Genomic DNA, 20,825 nt, shown 5'->3' with positions numbered 1-20,825 from the left:
GATCTTCCACTAACCAGGAAACCCAAACTTCTGAGATTGAGCCATTATTTACAAACTACTACTAAATGAAACCATTTATCCATGTTCTAATCTTATGTATACCAAGAGTGAAATTGTACACAATGAAACTACAAGGTATTTTTACAATACTTATGTTTGGCAACAAAACAATCACATTTGATGTTCAATGACAAAATCTGTGAACTGTTTGATAAAGTGGCTTGGGTTCCACCTTTGTTCCCAATCTGCTTCTGGATTTTCATGAAAAAGTTTGGTTATAAGCCTGTTCTGCACCTTATAATCCTTCATACTACCCAAGATTTGTTAATTACACTTGATATTTAAGGTTAGGTCAGTTAATGAATATTTCCAATATTTACATGACATAATCCTAATGTAAGGTTCAATACTGAAGATCAACAGAAAGACAAACTGGGTTTTAAATGTTCATGCTTAAACAACTATGGTATACTTTCTACTAAAGTGTTTCAAATCTATTTTCACTGAATGTTATTCTTATTTAGAGAGTTATATTTTTAAAGGTAAACCTTATAGACTTTGGAATATAAGGAAACCAAAACTTTTTTTGATGCAGAAACTGAGAACATTGAAAAAATGCTTAGAAGAAATTATCTGTTGGCATTGTTAGCCCTGGAATACCAATGTGGGGTCATTATAATCCCATATCACTTGGTGTAAGAGGTTCAACATTTAATGCTGTCATTTTAGAATTAACTAACCCGTGCCAAAACTAATCACATTTGCTCAAAGAATACTGTTTTAGTTCTAACTCTACTTTAAAACACTATTTCTACACATAAGAAATTGATGAAAGTTATCAAACAACTATATCCTCAAGTCAGTTGTGATGGGTATTTAAAAACAGTTGTACAAAATGACCTTTGAACATTAACTTTTTCATTGTGACAATGAATGTTACAATTGGGTTAACTGCAAACATCCAAGAAATACCTTTCTAGTGGTATACAAGTTCAATGCACATGGTTCAACCACTAGAATACAGTATAATTAATGAAGACTAGTGCTAAAACCTACAACACCAGTCAGTATAAATAGATGTGGTGTGCTTACCACCAGGTTTTTTCCACATCATTCTCCATTCCTAGGGAACATCCCACAATGAAATGGTAGATTTTTTGACATTAAGTTCAGAAAAGCAGATGTTAACCAGAAGATGAATGCACTGCCACAACATTATTGAATGTATGTAAATAGAGAACACAAGTGTGATAACTGAATAAGGAGTAGACTAATAATCAAATGTTTATTGAAATGTTTCATGAACTCCAAACAAGACAAAAAAAAAAAAGCTTTAACTGTATGTTTAGTTTTTGATTCATTAAAAAGTGCTTATTCAAGTTTATCAGGCAGCATCAAATACAAGTAAATGAAAACATGATGTCACTTTGTCAGAAAACTTTATTTAATTAGTTAGTTTACATGAATGCCTACACAGCGAAAATGAACAAGATTATCAGTTTACATCATGACTGGAAAAATGACTGAAACTGAAAATGTTTTCATCTATCATAACAATGACTCAAAAGGCCAGCAACATGGATTTGTTCCCAGAGCAATGACTGAACATACAAGAATAAGAAAAAACTGTCAAATGCTGCAAACTATTCATTCATTTCAATAACCTAACATTTCACATTTCCATCACAATAAAAAAATGTTCCAATTCCATGTGGATCTTGAACTTCAGTTCTTTTATGTCACTAACTTTTAACCAGTAATCATTGCAGTGTAAGAATGAGTTATCTGAAACTAAAATGCATCATTAAAAGAAGATAACACTGACTATCCATTATTTTTTCATCATTTTCACATACCCATTCCACCCATACCTCCCATGCCCCCCATTCCACCCATACCTCCCATTGGATCACCTTTGTCTTCTTTAGGTTGTTCTACAACAACAGCTTCAGCTGTTGTTAGAAGAGATGCAACACCAGCAGCATCCATAAGTGCTGTTCTTACAACCTAAAAAAAAAAAAAAATAAGGCTCTTAATCAAATCAATGCATCATAATAATAATAATAATAATAATAATAAAATGAAAAATATAAATACAGCTTAGTAACTAACTAAGCTGTATTTAAGTCTACAAAAAATATATGACTGACTAGACTAAAACACACAACCTACATGCTTGAACTTTTGGTTCGAAAAAAGGTGATAGCCTTTTCACAGGTTAAGATAGCTGAAAAAAAATCACTATGGGGACATTATAATCTATCAATTGGTTATTCATGTCACATATTAAAGTAACCGTAAGTAAGGGACCATTTCCAAGTGTTTAATTTGGTACACAAGCCATATGTCAGCAAAATAAAAAATTACAAGGTTCTTATTTTTATATTTAAGCTTGTCAATATTGGTAATTTGAGTTTCTAATTTGTACAAAACTAGACATAGTATTTGACATCACAAATAACTAATTTTAAACAATGCTGCATTCAACACACCACACGACTCCCTAAAATCAATATCTAGATGGGTTCTTTTAATATTTACTTTTAAATCAAGAAATTAACACGTATATAACATTAAAGTTTGAATGGTAATCTAAAATTTGATTTCAAACTTATTGATATAGTAGTTCTATGAAACATTGAATGCAAACCAACAAATGTGATAATATGGCCTTCGAAAACTATGATTGTCAAAAAAGAGTAAAAGAAACAAAAAGTAAATACATTAAATGTATATAGAACTGATCTTCTATACTAACAACACTTCAAATGTCAGAGTAATTATCCATGGTACAAACTAATACCAATTACGTAAAAACACAAACAAAACAAACAAATCTGAAATAAGAACAAGAAACAATATATTTGTATATATTCCAAAAATAAGTTTAAAAGAACAATAAACATTTTTTAAACGAGATATTGACTGAACAAATGTTAAAACTTCTAAATCTTTACCTTTGTGGGATCAATTATGCCTGCTTCGATCATGTTGACATACTTGTTATTCAAAGCATCATATCCTACATCACGGTCAGAGTCTATAACTTTCTGAACAACTACTGCAGCATCTACTCCAGCATTTTCTATAATTTGTTTGCAAGGCATTTTTAATGCTTTCTTCACAATTTCAATACCTGAAAATAATTGTCAAAATACACTTTTAATATTCTGTGCAAGAAGACCCATTGATTTCAATTCTAACTGTCACCTACAAACTTGTCCCTTAGTATTTCTAATAGGGAAATAAATTTAAGCTACCTGCTGAAAGAAAGAAAAACATAAAACTGTGTAAAGCAATAAAAAAAAAATAAAAAATTCAGCCATTTTAGTACATTTACCTATTTGTTGATCACTGTTGTCTCCTTGTAACTGTTCTAAGATGGGCAAACACCTTAGAAGTGCTGTTCCACCACCTGTTACAATACCTTCCTCAACAGCTGCTCTCGTAGCATTTAATGCATCATTAACACGGTCTTTCTTTTCATTAACTTCCACTTCACTGGAACCACCAACCTGGAATTATCATAAATAATTTTCCATGACATTTGACACTTCTTTACATTTTGTGATCTTGCATTGTCTTTCATATCTTTCTTACAGTCATGCCTTTTTTCATCTTTTAATATGTTATTTAACAAAATATATTTTAATTTATTTGTTCAATAACGGTCAGTTTTTCATAATTTTTCAGGTCTGGAAATTAACTTTGAAATTTGATGTTTCCAGGATGCACTTGTAATGTTAAAAAAACAAACTAATTTTATCTTTAATAACATTTTACTTACAAGATATAACAAAGGAATTTTTAACTAATTACCTTTAACACAGCTACACCACTGGCCAACCTTGCTAGTCTTTCACTCAACTTTTCCTTCTCATAATCTGAGTTGGTCATGTCAATTTCATCCTTAATTTGGTCTATTCTACGATCAATGTCTTCCTTCTTTCCCTTCCCCTGCAGAAGTTAAAAAACAAACTTGTTTCATAATTAGTTAATCTCATTTATAATACTTAATTCCATTATATGGTGAACAAGTTTATTGTATGATAACCCATTCTCCTAAGCACAAATATAAGAGACTCCATAACACTAAACACAAATACTTAAAAAATAAAAACTGTATAAAGGATTTATACATCAGTCTTTTCTGGTGGCATAAGCTTTCAGAGCATCTTTATTGCTCTTTAGTCTATAATAAATTTAGATGCATTGTAAACTATAAAAAAAATTAAATGAAACTAATACCAACTGAATATCCAGATCAGTAGGTTACTACTTACAATAATAAATAATTTCCCGGTATTTTAACTAACTACATACTAAGCCTACTTAAATCAGAAACAAGTTTTACTACTGAAACATATAGTGTAATTGGCTTCAACAGGACAACTTGCTGAAGCATAGGGAGGGAGGAGGTTAGTGATTTAGACCTGCATTTAAAAGAAATCTTTTTGGATGAGAATTGCACAGCATACATTGAAAGGGTACCCAAAGTTGGTTAATAATGATGCTCGACTGGACATTTCATAAATTTTTACAGCATTGCAGTTTATGATAAAACCAAAAATCTAATCTTCTGCATCATTTCCCAACAGCTGATTGTTGACCACTACTGGTTAGTAAGAAGAATTTATTTGTACGTACTTTTAACCAATAAATGAAGCATGCAGTAAGTGATGAAATACTATTTAATCCAAGAATAAATACAAACTAGCATAAATAGACAATTCACATAAAATGTACTTAAATATAGATATATTTGCAATCAGATGATTGCACTTCAGAATTAAGTTATATACCTTTAGCAGTAAGGTATCATCTTTTGTAATGGTAACTTCACCAACTTCTCCCAAGTCTGATAACTGAACTTCTTCCATTTTGATAAGATTAGCATCATCACCAAACACAAGTCCACCAGTAGCAACAGCCATGTCATGCATAGTATTCTTCCTGTTATCTCCAAATCCAGGTGCTTTCACTGCTACAACCTGGAGACCTACTTTTAACCTATAATCAAGTTCTTTATTGTGAGAATTCCAAACTTTTGCTACACCCAATTTCTACAGAATTCTTAGTAGCATTTTATTTTTCAACATTAAGTCTTTTATGCAGAAAAGTTAATTTGTAAAATACTTTTATTGTACCACAGTTTTGTTTTCTTACTAATACTTAAAAAGCAACTTTCAGTTGTGTTGTTCACAGATGGCATTCTGTTATTTCACTTGCACACAAAGAGCAAATTTAAGTTTTTATCTCTACTGCTATATTGATACCTCAAGTAGCACAACATGTAGATGTCATACAAACTGAATCATCTGAAAAATAACACACAATTAACCCAATGACCATGACAGGATTAAATTTCACTGACAATTAACAGCAAAAGACATCAAATGCAAAACATGCATTTCTTGTTTTTCATGTATATTTATTGTTAAGAATAACTAAACTGTAAAATTTAGAAACTTGTTAGGTTTGATAAGATAACATAAAAAAAAATCTTCAAAGTATGCCTGTGAGCAGTTCCTGTTTCATGTCATTCAACATGGAAACATGTGCTACTTGCTTGTAAAGTGATTTACAATTTGTGTGTGTGTGTGTGTGTGTGTGTGTGTGTGTGTGTGTGTGTGTGTGTGTGGGGGAATTACCAATTAGACAGTTTAAAGAACAGAATGTAAAAATAAGTGCATACAGATGTTGACTGTTATAATACTAAACTTTAGTTTCTTTTGTTAGAATCTGTAGTCATTATATAAAGGAAATATTGGCAACTTAGATTTTTTTTATGGTGGTTACAAAATCAGTCAAATTGACCAAGTCTGCACAGAGTAAGATATAAAAGTATGCTGAAAAAACAACATTTATTTAGGAGGTTTTAGAGATTACAAAGGAAACTGAAACTTAAAATTTTCAGGCAAAGAACAGTATTTTAAAATCTTAACATGAAAAATATTTTGCACTTAAAGCTGTCAGCATCTTCAGTCCATGTATCCACAGAAAATTTTCAGTAAAAAAATACTTAATTGAAAACCGATTCTCCCCTATAACTTATAATGAGCTGTCAAAATTTCATAACGAGGTTAAAAACAAATTACATCTGCACACTTGGCACATGGACTGGCCCCATATTGGAGAAAACTGACTAATTTCAAGTTTACTACATGACATGTGATAAGCTTTTAGTAACATGTAACTGTGTAATACAAAGAATTTCAGATGTGTTACCAAAATATTTGTATTTAAGATATGTCTGAATTAGCTCAATATAGACTTTGATGAGACAAAATGTTGGGAGTTGTTCACATAAAAGATACCACTACTCTTGTATATCTTGCAGCTTGACTAGCATCTAGAAACTCTTAACTGCCCGTCAGAAGTTTTTTTTCTCAGTATTTCTATATATTGCACCTAGTATTTACTCTCCTATATCACGAACTGTTACTAACTCGGCAATGTAGGGTAAAGTGAGTATTTAGTAACTAATATCAAATACACAGTACTAAAGCCAAATGGCACCCTTTCAAATATCATGTAGCATGCACACTTTGACCCACACCTGAGAACACAGTTACTACATAATCAGCATGTTAGATAAATATTGCGAAACAAAATGACATTAGCATTTTTTGAAGTTTTATGTTTAAAAGATTTAATTATTCTCAAGGCAAACAAAGGATAGCACTCAACTGACTGTGGTAGCATAAAAAAAACAAACGAAGCTGCAAAAATGTATTTAGCACAATTACAACAGAAGGAAAATGACAAACCTATTTAGCACCAGAGTGCTCAGAGCCTCTCCATCCACATCTTCTGCAATTATAACCAGAGGGCGACGTTGTGCATTTGCAAGCTCAAGGGCTGGAATTATGGACTGAATGTTTGAAATTTTTTTCTCACTAAATAATACCAAAGCATCTTGGAATTCAACTTTGGCTCCTGTAAGAAGGTTTAAAGCACTATATTAGTTATTTACCCAGACAGGAATACATATTTCATTCTTTCACACAGTGATATTCCAAATTTAACTTTATATATATAAAGCTTTATTACCAATGTTTAAAATTGTCATATTACCTAAATTATAAATTGTTAATTTCATAAGATTTTAAATAGACTCCCAATTCTGTACATCACGTGAATGTCTCGTCTCTTAACTCTCCCCTTTTAGCTTTTCTTTTTACTCTGATATGGGATTCAGAGTGTCTACCAATAAGATGCATAAACTATAATTACTGACACACTAGAATATAAAAGAACCTTTCACCTGAAATGTTAACAATATTTATCACACCCACCACAGAAACTATTCCTCAAGCTTCATACTTTTAAATTAGTTACTTACTCTTGCCTACTTGTCAGTGGTACATATTTATAACCAACATTATGTGAACTAAACAACTCTTTACAATACTCCATTTTACATCCATGATGAAAGAAATTATTTTGTAAATAAATCTCAATGTATATAGACTGAAGTTTGTGCTCTAAAGGGTAATGCTTTGTTTATTTTGAAGCATAAAGCAACACAATGGATTATCTGTGCTTGTCCACAAAGGGTACAAAAACCCAGTTTCTAGCAGCATAAGTCCCAGACATACTGCTGTGCCATTTGAGGTCCAAAGGGTAATGGTTTATTTTTTAATTATCTTAATAAAAAAAATAAAAACAAGTAACTTGTGCCAGTTTTAAGACAAGAAAAAGTTCACAAAATCACAATTCTGAGTGCAAAGACAGAACTAATGAAAGTGCAAATTTTTAATAAAACTAATAAATAAAAACTTGCTAGGTTATACAAAATGTAAAAATTGTTATTGCTACTTCAAGAACACACAAGGAACATACACAGTTAGTAACCTGAAACTGTTTATGTACTTTTTGTTGCATGAGTTAAAACACAGGTCAACAAACAATAAAACAAGACTGATGGCAGCAGCTGTGAAAAGTTAATAGGCCTAAAGTTCTTCAGTAGTTCTAATTGTGTGTTAATCTGCAATCATTCTAATTCTATAAAAAGGTATTTTTGATATATTTAACCTTTGCTATAGTTAGGGTGAAAGAAAACAGCCTTTCTAAAGAACCAAAATAAAGACATTTATTAAAAAAAAATTTTTGTGTACAACAAAATTATGCTGACTAGAAGCTTTCAAAATTTTATGAAAAGATACTTCATGCATTCAGGATTGTTTCTTGATATTCTAACTTTACTATTATTTAAAAAAATTACCTTTTGATGTATTAATAAAATAAGGAGAAATGTAACCTCTGTCAAACTTCATGCCTTCAATAACTTCTAGTTCATCATGGAGTGTTTTTCCATCCTACAAACCAAAAAATCAGATTTCACAGAGTCAAACCTAAATATACATGTGTTTAAATACAGTATGTTAGAATGGAAATTAATAAATGGGAACAGTTATGAAATATTTTATATCTTCCAGTCTTTTAGTAGCAAAATACATGATAAATTATCAATTGCTACAAGACTGCATAGTTTCAGCAAGAGACTACATTTTTTCTCCAAACAAATTTTTAAATATTTGTCATGATGGTTCTTTAGATCTTTAATAAAGTCATAGGAAGTTTCTAACAGTTATATCAAAAGTTAAGCCTAACTTTCACTGTGAAATAAATTTCAAACCAAAAGAACTGATTTATGTATTCTGATGTACATTATACTCCAAAATAACACACTCAAGCCAACTCTTATTCAAATAATTATCAAGCTCTCCCAAAATAACCACACCTGAAGACAACCCACTGCAAAGATTGAAAACACACTTAGAAAAATAAAGCTGTCTTAACCAAAGATAAATCTTAACCTGCCATTCTCTATACTAAAAATGAAAAAAAAAGACTAGGAAGTCTTATGCACTTCTTGAAAATAGTATGGCAAGCTATTTTTATCATTCATTGAATATTTTTTTTCAGATCCATGTGTCACATTACAGTGAATAAAACAAACTATACACTTGAAAATGCAAAATATTAAACTGTTGACATGTCAGAAATATAATCCAATCAATCAAATACAGCTACATGCAAGAAAAATAATTTAGACTAGCTTGAAGATCAAAAACTAGTTTTACTTAACTTGTAGTTCAGAAATTTGCTGTATGTGTGAACATCTGAAATAGTTTATTAATTATAATGCTCTGAACAGTTCACTTTTTACACAGAGTCGGATATTGCTGCAGACCCAATAACATCAAAGAAGAAACTACAACTTCCCCAACTAGTTTTGTTTATCTCCATGAAATATGGCAAGTTTTTTCACACAAAAACAAAATTACCTTTTAATAAAGTATTTTTTTAATTAAAGAATTGTTTGTGGTTAAATGGAGTCAGTGTTGAAAATTCTGTATGCAAAGTGATTTTCATGTTAGTTTTAAAAATACTTTTCTTCAACTCAGAACTTTCAAATTTCATCTGCATAACCCCTAAAATCTAAATAAATACCAAATGCTTTTTCTCAGAAAAAGTTTACATTTTATTTATTACTTATTCAACCTGACTCTACATGAACTCATTTGATTTAAATCAACTTTATAACCTCTCTCTCTCACACACACAACTAAGTTTTTTTTCTTCTTTCAAGAATGCATATTAGGAAAGAAAACTGCAATTATCTTAAATAGCTTAAGGTTCAAAACAACATTCAACTGTTCATGATAATTTTATAACTACTTGAATCATGTCTAATTAATAATTAACCTGACACAATTTGTAACTCACTGTGAACATCTAACTCATGCTACCACACTGAAAGACATAATGCACAAGTTACTCATGAAAATTTTCTACTGCTATCATTTTTTTCCATTCTCTTACTTATCTCAACATTTTAGTTATTTTTATAACAACAAATAAATATACATGAAAAACAAATTAACACAGTTGATTTGTTGTTGTTGTTGGTGATTGCAAATAAAAGTTAAGCCTTTTATTAAAATGCTTATAAGCACCACTAGTATTCCCACCATGATGTGTTGCTTTTCAAGGATGAATAGAGTATGCCATACTGTTTATTAATTTTTGAAAAAAGGGCTGTGGACCCTCTTATTTGCATTTACTTATCAAACACTTACTAATACAGTTAATTTCTTCCAGGAAGAGGGAGGAAAAAAAGAAAGAAAGGAGGATGTCAGACATCTTTGATTCCTCCATGCATCCATTCCTGGTTATCATCTTACACAATTATTAATTTATTGAAAAGGTGAAATGATTCAGCCCTCCTGTACATCCTACAATAATGGCCTGTTACACAACATAAAATAAAAATTTCTGGAAAAATGGTCAGAAGGATCAAGATTCCCTGAACCCCTCACCCTTCTACATAAGTGCCCACTCGTATGAAACTAAACAATAATACAGTTAACAGATAACAAGTTAGAAACAAAAATGAAAAACTGTAAATTTACACTTCACTTAAAAAACTTAAGTAGCTAGAAAATTGTTGGTGGATACAATTTAGTCAGTTGCCTTCTCTGTAGACAGTACTTCAAAGTTACTGAATTAGTAGGTTTGTAATAACATCATAAAAATTTAGTTTCAAAGAATTTCACACTTGAACTCTCACCTCAAATCATGAATTGTATAATGCCCATGAGTGTTAAAAAATCATTTGCAAAAAACTGACCTACCTTAAATTTATTGAAGAAAAATAAATTTAGCATTGAAAATGCTGAATTAAAGCAATGTTAAATATTAGAAACCTTCTGATTGGTCAATGTTATGTAAAAAATAAAGTAATAATCATCTCACCTTGACTGTAATAACTCCATCTTTTCCAACTTTTTTCATTGCACTTGAGATCAACTCTCCAATTTGCTTATCTCCATTTGCTGATATAGTTGCAACCTAACAATAGAATCCCCATTATAACAGCACTATTAAATAAAAATTATGGTCCAAATTTCCTTTTCATACTGATAAAACTTTTGATTAGACTGTTCTCCAAAGGAGAAGATGAACTTAACCTTCATATTTGACATATCACTAAAGATTTCGCTAATCGAAAAACTTGCTGTTCAAAAGCATGTTTATTGTAGTTAAAGGCAAAGAAAACATAGGTAAATGCACCTTAAAACCTGGACACTTAAAATATGTATAAATAACATCTACTTTTGTTTGTACATTTTAATATAAATTACCTGCATATTTTTTAAGCCAAAGATTACCTATGCATCGGTGGCAAATATTTTTCATAAACTGTACTTGTTAAAAGTACAACTAATGACAGTGAGTGACTTTTCATAATACAGTAAGTATAGACAAGTATATTTAATGAGACAAAGCAAACAAAATTCAAAACTTAGTTTAATGTCAGACGTAGAATAGCTTCATGCCAAACCTATGAAAACATAGCTGTTGCAAAAATTTTGTTTCCACCATGAATTACTAATGTATTCATTTTCACACCAACCGATAAAAACCGAGGAGTTTGTGAAAAGGAAACTAGTTACAAACATTTTATAAAAAACAACTTAGCAGTTAAAAAATTCTACAATATCACCTGGGCTATTTCTTCAGGAGTTGTCACATTCTTAGATAATTTCTTTAAATGCTCAACTACGTTTTCAACTGCTGTCATTACTCCTATGGGAACAAAATAAATATTCAATGTTACAAAAAACTTTAATGACTCAGATGTGCATTAAGAAAAACATTATTTATTCTTACCTATGAAATAATTTAGTGCTCCTCTTACCACTTAACACGAGCTCCCTCAATTTAACTAACCACTTTAGTCTTTATAGATTTAATACTTCTAACTTTAAATATGATACATCTTCACAAAATTTGGCACTTTCAGTAAACAAGTCTTTCATACAAAATATTTTATTAAAAATATTCCACTCAAAAATAGAAACTTAAATAAAAAATTCTCCATTAATGTAGTGAGTATTTGTTTTGAATAGTCTGTGTAAAAAATAATTCAATGTTAAGATTAAAAATACTTTTTCTATCTCAAAATCTAATTTCTTTTGTTGTAACACCTAAAACCTCCCAAACACATTTCAAACATTTTTCTTCAATAAGACTACATTTTCTGTTTTTTCTCTATCCTAAATTAAAATAGAAATGGCAACTTTCACAACAAAACCTAAATTACTAATGTTTTCTTTCTAGAAATGATTTCAGATTGTAACATGATGTATCTTTAAGCTTGTAATAGTACACATCAATTTATAATTTAATATTTTGTTATTAATTTAACCAATCTTAAAAACCTAAAAAGATTTCTATTTTTTATATTTTAATTACTTTTGTAATAAGGAATAAACAAAAAACAAAGTATTTACCTGATCTTGTTTTTTTTATACTAATGGTATAATTAAATAATGGACCAAAGAACACAGACTAATTACATGCAAAAAGTATACAATTTCCTCTATGTCTCACATATTTCTGGATTTACAACTATGTTACATGAGCAGCTACAAAATTTCTCACTGGAACATTGATTGTACTGCAAGCAATATTGACTCATCTGTTCAGAACACAATGCTATGGAATGTTATTTGCCTTGTATCATTTACGTGCAATGTATAATTAAAAGTAACAGAGGACTATAAACATATCCAAAACGAGAGGATGTGACAGGTGGGTGAGGCAGGAAAGATCCAATTTTCTATTGATAGCTCTCTAACCAAACTAAATTGAAGACTATAAAACTTATGGTACATTTGAGAAATGTACATTTAATGTTCTTACTCTTTTCAAGGGTTGGTGCAAAAAATAGACAAGAGTTAAATAAACAGGTTTTTCTATTTCCAATCTGTTAAAATATAGCTGGCTTATTCTACTTGCATCATTTTGTTTCATTCTTACAGAATGGAAAAATATTAACCCTTTTGCAACAGGCTCAGTATAACATACATGAATTCATCTACACATTTCAAATGCAATATTTTTATCAAAAGTTTGTAAAAATAGTCTGTTTTAGTTACCTGAGTGAAAAGTGATTTCACATTATGATTAAAAATATTCATCCTAAAAATTTCATTTGCATAATTTCTGAAACCATCTAATTACATTTCATATTTTTTTTCAGTAAGACTATATTTTGTTATTTTCTATACTCTTTGTGAGAGGCATGTCACTAACCAAAGTTGTACCCATCATAAAAACATTCGGAAATAATGGTAAGTTATGCTTATTTGTGCAAGAATAACTACATATTACTACATAAAAATACAACTGTTTAGTCTAAATAGCATAATTCTCATAATGTTATATATTATACAGACTCTCCAGTGGTGCCCAGCTAACATTACATAACTTGCACTAACATACTACATGTGCACTTATGTTAGTGTATTCAATAATATAACACAGACCTTTTGTCTTATTAAAATGACTGTCTTGACTGTTTTAGTGGACTAGCATTTTGTAATATACATTTTAATTACTATACATTATATACAGGTATATAGCTTATTATTTAGAAATAAATTAAACATTTTTTTCTAAAAATATAAAACAATAAATAAAGAAGTAAAGCAAACAATTTTCTCTTCTAGCTTGACCTTCAAACTCTTATGGCTTGACATAGATTGCTAAGCCTTAGTTTTTAAAATTTCTCATTTGGAGGTTACCAAATTTTAGGTTTTATACACATACAGTTGAATAACAAAATTATAACTACAATAATACCACAAAAATCCACTACAAGATTAGAAACAAAGCTGTATTTAGATCTAAAAAATATGACTTCAAAATAGAGTAAAGACAACTCACTTCCTTACAATATTGGTTCAAAAGAACATAGCAGCCTTCAACCAATTGATATAACTGAAAAACCACTAGAGGGCCATTCTAAGCTGTTGAGTGGTTATTCACATGAAATACTGAAGTGTATACAAAAAATAGTTCCAGAAAATGGAAAGAGGCAAATAGGGCCACATGTTTGATTTGGTACACAAGCCATTTCTCAGTAAAATAAAAAATTACAAGGTTCTTATTTTATATTCTAGCTTATTAATTAATTTGAGTTCTTAATTTGTATAATACTATAGATTTAGTATTTTGACATAATGAACATTAATTTTAACTGGTGCTGTATTCAACATACCATGTAACTCACTAAAATCTATATTTGAATGTTTTTTAATATTTACATTTAAGTTATGGAATTAACTTGTAAAGTTTGAATTATAGTCTACAATTTGATTCCAAACTTGTTTACATAAAGTAACAGTTCAATAAAATTTTGAATGTATGTCAAACAATGACATGGCCTTTGAACCCTGACCCATTACAAAAAAAAGAGTTAAAAATGACTAGAAAAAATTTTAAACACACACTAATACTATTTTAAAAATAACTTGGATTAAACCATATAGATTATTAAGAGTAGTTTTATTTTGAAGTGCATAACAACCAGTCCTACACTTTCACCTACCAAGTAAAATCATTAATGATGAAATGCTAATAAAACCAAACCTTTTCTTATTTCAATTGGATTTGCACCCTTGCTGATTTTTTCAAAACCTTCCTTTGCAATTGAACGTGCTAAAATTGTGGCAGTTGTAGTTCCATCTCCTGCCTCTTCATTTGTATTGTTAGCAACATCCTGAACAAGCTTAGCACCAATATTATGAAACTTGTCTTTCAGTTCAATGGCTTTAGCTACAGTTACACCATCTTTAGTAATTTTTGGACCACCCCAGGACTGTTCAAGTATCACATTTCTTCCCTAAATCAAAAAGTTTCTTTGAATGAAATTATCTAGTTCAAGTTGTTAATCCTAGTTTCTACAAAACCCTTAAATATAAAAAATTGCACATTCTATATTTTCAAAAAGTATGTATGTATACATATATATACACACACACATAAAGCTCTAAATAAGACTGTCTTGTTGCTTTTCATTTCCAACAAATGTTAATGTATACTTAACTAAAGATCGTAGTAGTAGTTACTACTAATACAAATCACTATTTTAAAAAATATACACTTTTCTCATATTAAAATAATGTTAAAACAATATTTATTTCAGTTTTATAAAACATTCATCGTAACTTTATTAATTATTTGAAAATTTAATTTCATATATCTTTAATAATATTGTGGAAGTTACAAGTAACTTTCCTATACTGTCACAAGATTAGCCATTTTTGTAATCAAATGATTCCAACATATCTCTTGCATAAATAATCACATGACAGTTCACCACCAGTAGTTGCATGACACACGAAACTGTCTATATGTCTCTAACAAACCATCGCTCTGAAGTGTGGAAGATATAAACACCACAGAAAGGATGGAAGCGCAAGAGGCAAGTACCTCTCAGAAGTACATTTTTAATATGGGAAAATAACCTCCAATACAATATGTACCTTCTCCCACAAGATTGGCTAGAATCCTGTATTGAAAAGAACGCAAGACTGGTGCAAAAAAGACAGATACTCCTTAAAAGCATCCAAAGGACACCTACTAAAACAAAAGATCTAGATTTGCAGATCTTACAAGGGGAATCACTCCACTTCCAAAACAGATATACTCTTTACATGCTCATGAAATGTTTAGAAGATGAAGGTAGAAAAAAAAGAGGAGTATATCCAAGTAAGAGAGAACTGTGGCAAGATAATGATCCCAACCATGTAAGTATAGATTTAACATTCTCACACAGTATAAAAGCAGGTAAATCAATGGATGTGTCCCTAAGTGAAGATTGGCTAGGATATGACCATACTTAGTAAATCAACTACACTCAAAACCTATGTTGCTGGGAATTGACATCCATATGGGGGGTAGGATGAAGATCATATTGTCTTTACTTCAAGTTCAAGAATTTGGAAGGAATCTAGAAACTCCTGAGCCTGACACAACATCTTTGATCTATAAATACAGGTACCAGAGATATGGTCCCAAAATGATGTCTATATAATGTAAATCAACTTTTCCAACAATGAAACTGACCAAAACTCTTCAAAAATAACATCCTCAAACAGATGCAAGAATGAGGGATAACAAAAAGTACAGAACCAAAAAACCTTTTTACCTCTACTGTGACCCACAACACAGGAATACAAATAAGGGAGGAATACAGATACCACAAAAACGAGGACTTGTGTCCACTCGTTCTACATAAATCCAAAATCCAGTCATAGGGTGCCGACATCTATTCAAGGAGGTAGAATGAAAGCTCCAAATTGAAAAAGTGAGCTGCAATTTGTCATTTTTTTCAGTTTGTGTGATACATATCTGAAAATAACACACCACCTACACATCACAAAACACCATTATCTTACTCTGCACTGCATGGTTATAGTCATCTTTGTGTGGAACCTATTTAGGAGGGTGGCTCCACAGTCGGCAATTCCAGTTGAAGAAAAAGGGAGTGAAAAAGTTTTGGAGAGTCCAAAAGAACCTCATCATCTGAGACAGTGCAATGGCTGACCCTGAAACCCTATTTTGAAAAGCAGACTGTACTGAATTATTTAATACAAGGCATGCTACAGATGGGCAGCTACCCCCTTCTCTTTTACCCAGCAGTTTATGACTGTTACAATCTAGAATTGGCAGGTTTATGAAGCAAAGAGAGAAACTAAACAGTGATGGAAATAAACAGTCATGCTGTAAGGAAGAACATGATGATTTCTAGAAAACAGAGCCAAGGGATGAAACATCACATACCTGAGATCATGGGTAAATTTCTATCTTTGGACCTCTTTCTACCTTCTGATTTTGCCATGCCTTCCCATGACCTCAGGTATGTGATGTTTCATCCTTTTCATTCCTGATGAATAAATTATAACAAATTTCCTGCTTGGTCTCCTGTGCCCAAGGTTTGTGATGTAACACAAGTTGCAGGTGTGACTACTGAAGCAGTAGTATGAACTTTAAAATTCATGAAGACTGAACCAAAATCAAAATTATAAACAATGTAATGGTAATAACACGGGTTTAAATTAAGGTGAAGAAACAGTCAGAAAACATGTGGAAGTAACATAAATGAAAACCACTTCACAAGTATATCAAAAACAAAACCTTGAAACAAACAAAACACATCTCTGAACACAAGTGCTGCCAAATTGGAAGTGATAGTTTGGTAAATGTGTATAGAAGGAGTCACATGTGTCATCTCCATTCTATTGGTGAAGTAATGCACAACAATTTACATGACAAAGAAAATGTGTACATATATAATAGCTAATCTTGTGAGTGGAGATAAGTACATCAATATCAGAATAAAGTTGAGAAATTGTACGAATTTTCTTAAGCAAACTTGAATACATTTACCTGTGTTCTTTACTTCCCAACTGCACTGCCTGATACAACATAGAATTTTTAAATTTGAAAATTCTTGTAAAATTACAAATGTTTTTGCTATGTTTATTACACAAATTTCAGTCGTGATGAACTGTCATGACATCTGCTAGTTTATAAAAGCCTAATTTTCACCATATACTGTTTGCAAAGCTTTGAAATACATGCATAAACACTGTTAAAAATATGCTTCAGATTTTTTTTATATATTTTCTTAGAATGACAAAAAATTTTTTTTAAACCACTAAATGACAAAACAAAATACTATTTTGAAGATCATGCTCAATAATATTTCATGCACATACACACACAATTCTGGCAGTTGTTTTGAAGAAGGTTAATATTCCCCAGGGGAGCTCCAAGAATAAACATTCCTCCTTCAACTCCGACATTATAGAAGTTAAAAATTTTGACTACATGGCTATTGATAATTTTAAACTGATAAGTTTAGCATGAATCTGGTGGTACGAGTCTGGTAGGCATAGCAAATGACAAAGTGGAGGCAAATGCAACATTAGATTAAAGGAGCAAGAAGCAACTTGTTGGCAGACTGGATGAAATATCAACTCAACACAATTCAGGGCTGGGCAGGAATCTAGAAATCCAATGCCTTGGACTTAGGTGTGGGGGAAAGTGGAAGTGCTCCTAAAAAAGCCACTTTCACGGCCTGGGTGCCGAATAATCTACCCAGACCATGCCCAGGAGTAGCTGTAGGGAAAGAAAATCTAGGTTAATAATGCATACAGGATTAAAACATACAAGGCTTAAGGCAGAATTGTAGAAGTAGCTGGTTTGTTGTAGGCTTGGATGAATTGCTTGTGCTTCACTTGTATTACTTTAAGGAAATTCAGTGTGGACTTGGGTTCAGAAATGCATATAAGTGGTGAGGGTGAACATGAATCTTTCGTGCAATAGCATGTCATGCCATTTATTAAAATACTGCTTTTGCAATACTCCACCTCCACTGGATTAAAACCAACAAATTTAAGTTGCATCAAAATATGGAGGGTTGGCCCCTCAATGGCAATTGTCACTGTTACTGTAGTTTTTCTGTTTTGTTTAAGCCACAGAGAATACAAGTTTCTGGTGCACTGATTTCAAAATAAAGCTTTCTGGTACTCTCTCTCTCTCTCTTAGTTATTGAGTGGAGATTTCAGTTACTTACATTGTGATTCAATGCAATTTGCCCACCAGCATGCTTAAACTTGCATTAATGTACAGGACATGGAAGAATAAAACTCATGCCATCACTCACAAAATATTGTAGAGGTCTCACATTATGCAACAAAAAATCCAATTCCTCAGTGCTCTAGCTTCATTCGTGATTTTTGCAAGTTACATCATTAGAAAAGGCCAGGGATATAATGCTACATTTAGAGTCACCATTATCTCCATCATAATGACATCTGCTCAAAATCACAAAGAAGTACTCAAAGTTAGTTGCAAGAGCTAATCCAGTAAGTAAAAATAACAGATGACACTGCAATAGCAGTTATAGCAGAGCAACACAAGTAGCAGATATAGTAAATGCACCAGGGCAGCATCACAGGTATGGAACATGAAAAAATAGAAACCAAATCAACAGTACTTACCTTCTTTTCAGAACAATAAGGACTAATTACTCACAAGTGCTTCTTACACTAAATCACGGTATACAAAAAACCTATTCTGTGCAACAGGAATGCAGTACAGCTAACCTCCTAAACTATATATTCATGACCAAACATTACTGAAGGAATTTATTTATAAATTTTTTTTTTTTCATTAACAGATCTAGACCTTTATCAGAGTGCATTTTATTTGCTTTAATTTTAATACCAGAAACCATGACACCCAATCCAAATTTTGTCTCATGGACTGGATGATAAATTAAAATTACAACTTTACTCTTTATCTCTAAGCTATAAAATTATGTTTGTCATATCATGCAAGAGTTAAAACTGTCAAGGAAAAATTTTTGAATTGTTATTACAGCTCATACTTGTATTTTCAAAAGTAACATTGTTACCTTTGGTCCCATTGTCACAGCAACAGCATCAGCAAGAACATCTACACCCTGTAGCATTAAAGCACGAACATCTGCACCAAATTTTATATCTTTTGCAAACCCCCTCCTTAAAGCCGGTGAAATATGACGAGCAGCTGACGATCTCAATATGGTTGGCAAACGGTACATGTTATTTCTGAAAACAAATAAAGCTTTAAAACAAAAGTAAATATATATCTTTAATTCATACCATGTTGTGGATTTTAATTTATAAAAATAAGAATTTTTTTTTTTTTTGCTGGCATTTGATGTTTCATTGAATCAAGGAAACACTGAAGAACATGAAACATCATAATGACTTTCATCTTTAAAAGATTTACCCTTCTCACATACTTAAATGTGATTATCTACACAAGTTAAACCAGTTTGCGAAATAAAAAACATTAATTGAATGTTCTGTTTCCAACACGTACATATACAAATTACAGTGCATGCGGCTGTTTTATTAAAATTTGATCTGCAGGCTATGGACAATGAGAAGTTACACATCAAACGGTTACCTCAGTATTTACAAGAACTCAAGAAAGATCGCAATTATTATTCTTAATACCATTTTAGTAACAATAATGCTAACATTACCTATTAGTAGCTAACCATTATTCATTAATCTAAGTTAAGCCTAATTTCACATAACAGTAATACATTATGTAACTCTCACTCACACTAATATTAACAATTGATGGTTACACTTACAACGAATTAATATCGTATTGTTTAATTTACTATTAACATCCATACTACAGTACAATAAAATTATTATTCACTAGTAATATTATTACTAATAGTATCAGTTGTAGCGAGTGGTACTCTCTTGGAACAGAGTTGGTCGGTTACAACTTCGTGTAGCTCACGTGCGATTTCGTTCAAGAAACATCTTAACACTAAGAAATAGCATAATTATACATTACATTACCTTCTTTATATAATTATAATGCATCGAAATTAAATTCGATTTTCCTAAGATATAAAAATATATGAAAACAGTTATAATTACCACAAAAATGACGACCAGAACCTCAAAGTGGAAAACGAAACAAATCCCGACAAAGATACACAACTAACCGACAACCGCACTAAATTTTACAATGACGAAAATTCCCGAGCCACATGTCTACTTAAAATCAAGGGCCAGAAATAGGAATAATATATTATTCATTCTTTAGAAGCGTAATTTTCTTAGAAATATATTCTCAGTATTAAACTTTAAAAAGCGACATAAATACAAACAATAATTTAGACATTATTATTATAATTTATAATCTCAAATATTAGTGAAAACCGTTTTAAATATTCAAGGTCGTATGAAATATATGAACTATGCAGGTTACGGGGCAACTCGTTCTAGAACTTACTATTGTGCAGTTAAGGTAGCACGTGCTCTCTTTAGCCGTTATATTAAAATAAGAACAAGTATTAATAGAAATACGATACTTTATTTGCATACTTTATTAACTGCATTTTAATTAATGGCAAGTCTAAGAATAAGTTCTAACATCAATAA

General features: G+C 31.0%; 1 protein-coding gene across 2 annotated transcripts; it reads right to left on the bottom strand.

Moving 5' to 3' along the window:
* Positions 1–1,422: 1,422 nt before the first annotated feature.
* Hsp60A (Heat shock protein 60A) lies at positions 1,423–20,668 on the bottom strand. Of its 2 annotated transcripts, none has more exons than XM_076471371.1 (12): positions 20,319–20,668; positions 19,286–19,460; positions 14,449–14,701; positions 11,516–11,598; positions 10,765–10,860; positions 8,228–8,321; positions 6,771–6,939; positions 4,803–5,010; positions 3,820–3,957; positions 3,341–3,515; positions 2,958–3,136; positions 1,423–2,007 (listed from the first exon to the last, which is right to left on the bottom strand). In XM_076471371.1, exons 2-12 carry the CDS (start codon positions 19,451–19,453, stop codon positions 1,849–1,851), a joined length of 1,722 nt encoding a protein of 573 aa, XP_076327486.1. In that variant the 5' UTR covers positions 19,454–19,460; positions 20,319–20,668; the 3' UTR covers positions 1,423–1,848. The 2 variants fall into 2 exon arrangements, with proteins under 2 accessions (XP_076327486.1, XP_076327487.1); XM_076471372.1 differs by lacking the exon at positions 20,319–20,668 and adding an exon at positions 20,104–20,177.
* Between the last annotated feature and the right edge of the window lie 157 nt (positions 20,669–20,825).

Source organism: Tachypleus tridentatus, chromosome 12 (assembly GCF_004210375.1).
Source record: "Tachypleus tridentatus isolate NWPU-2018 chromosome 12, ASM421037v1, whole genome shotgun sequence".
Lineage (NCBI taxonomy): Eukaryota > Metazoa > Arthropoda > Merostomata > Xiphosura > Limulidae > Tachypleus > Tachypleus tridentatus.
Note: the sequence above shows the minus strand (reverse complement) of the source record. Positions and strands in the feature narration are given on the sequence as shown.

Excerpts from the sequence above, each read along its gene's own strand:
- Hsp60A (XM_076471371.1), bottom strand. The coding sequence starts at position 19,453 with ATGTACCGTTTGCCAACCATATTGAGATCGTCAGCTGCTCGTCATATT. Across the intron at positions 5,011-6,770 it reads AGCACTCTGGTGCTAAATAG|GTTAAAAGTAGGTCTCCAGG; the intron begins GTTTGTCATTTT and ends ACTTGATTATAG. Across the intron at positions 3,958-4,802 it reads ATGATACCTTACTGCTAAAG|GGGAAGGGAAAGAAGGAAGA; the intron begins GTATATAACTTA and ends TAACTTCTGCAG.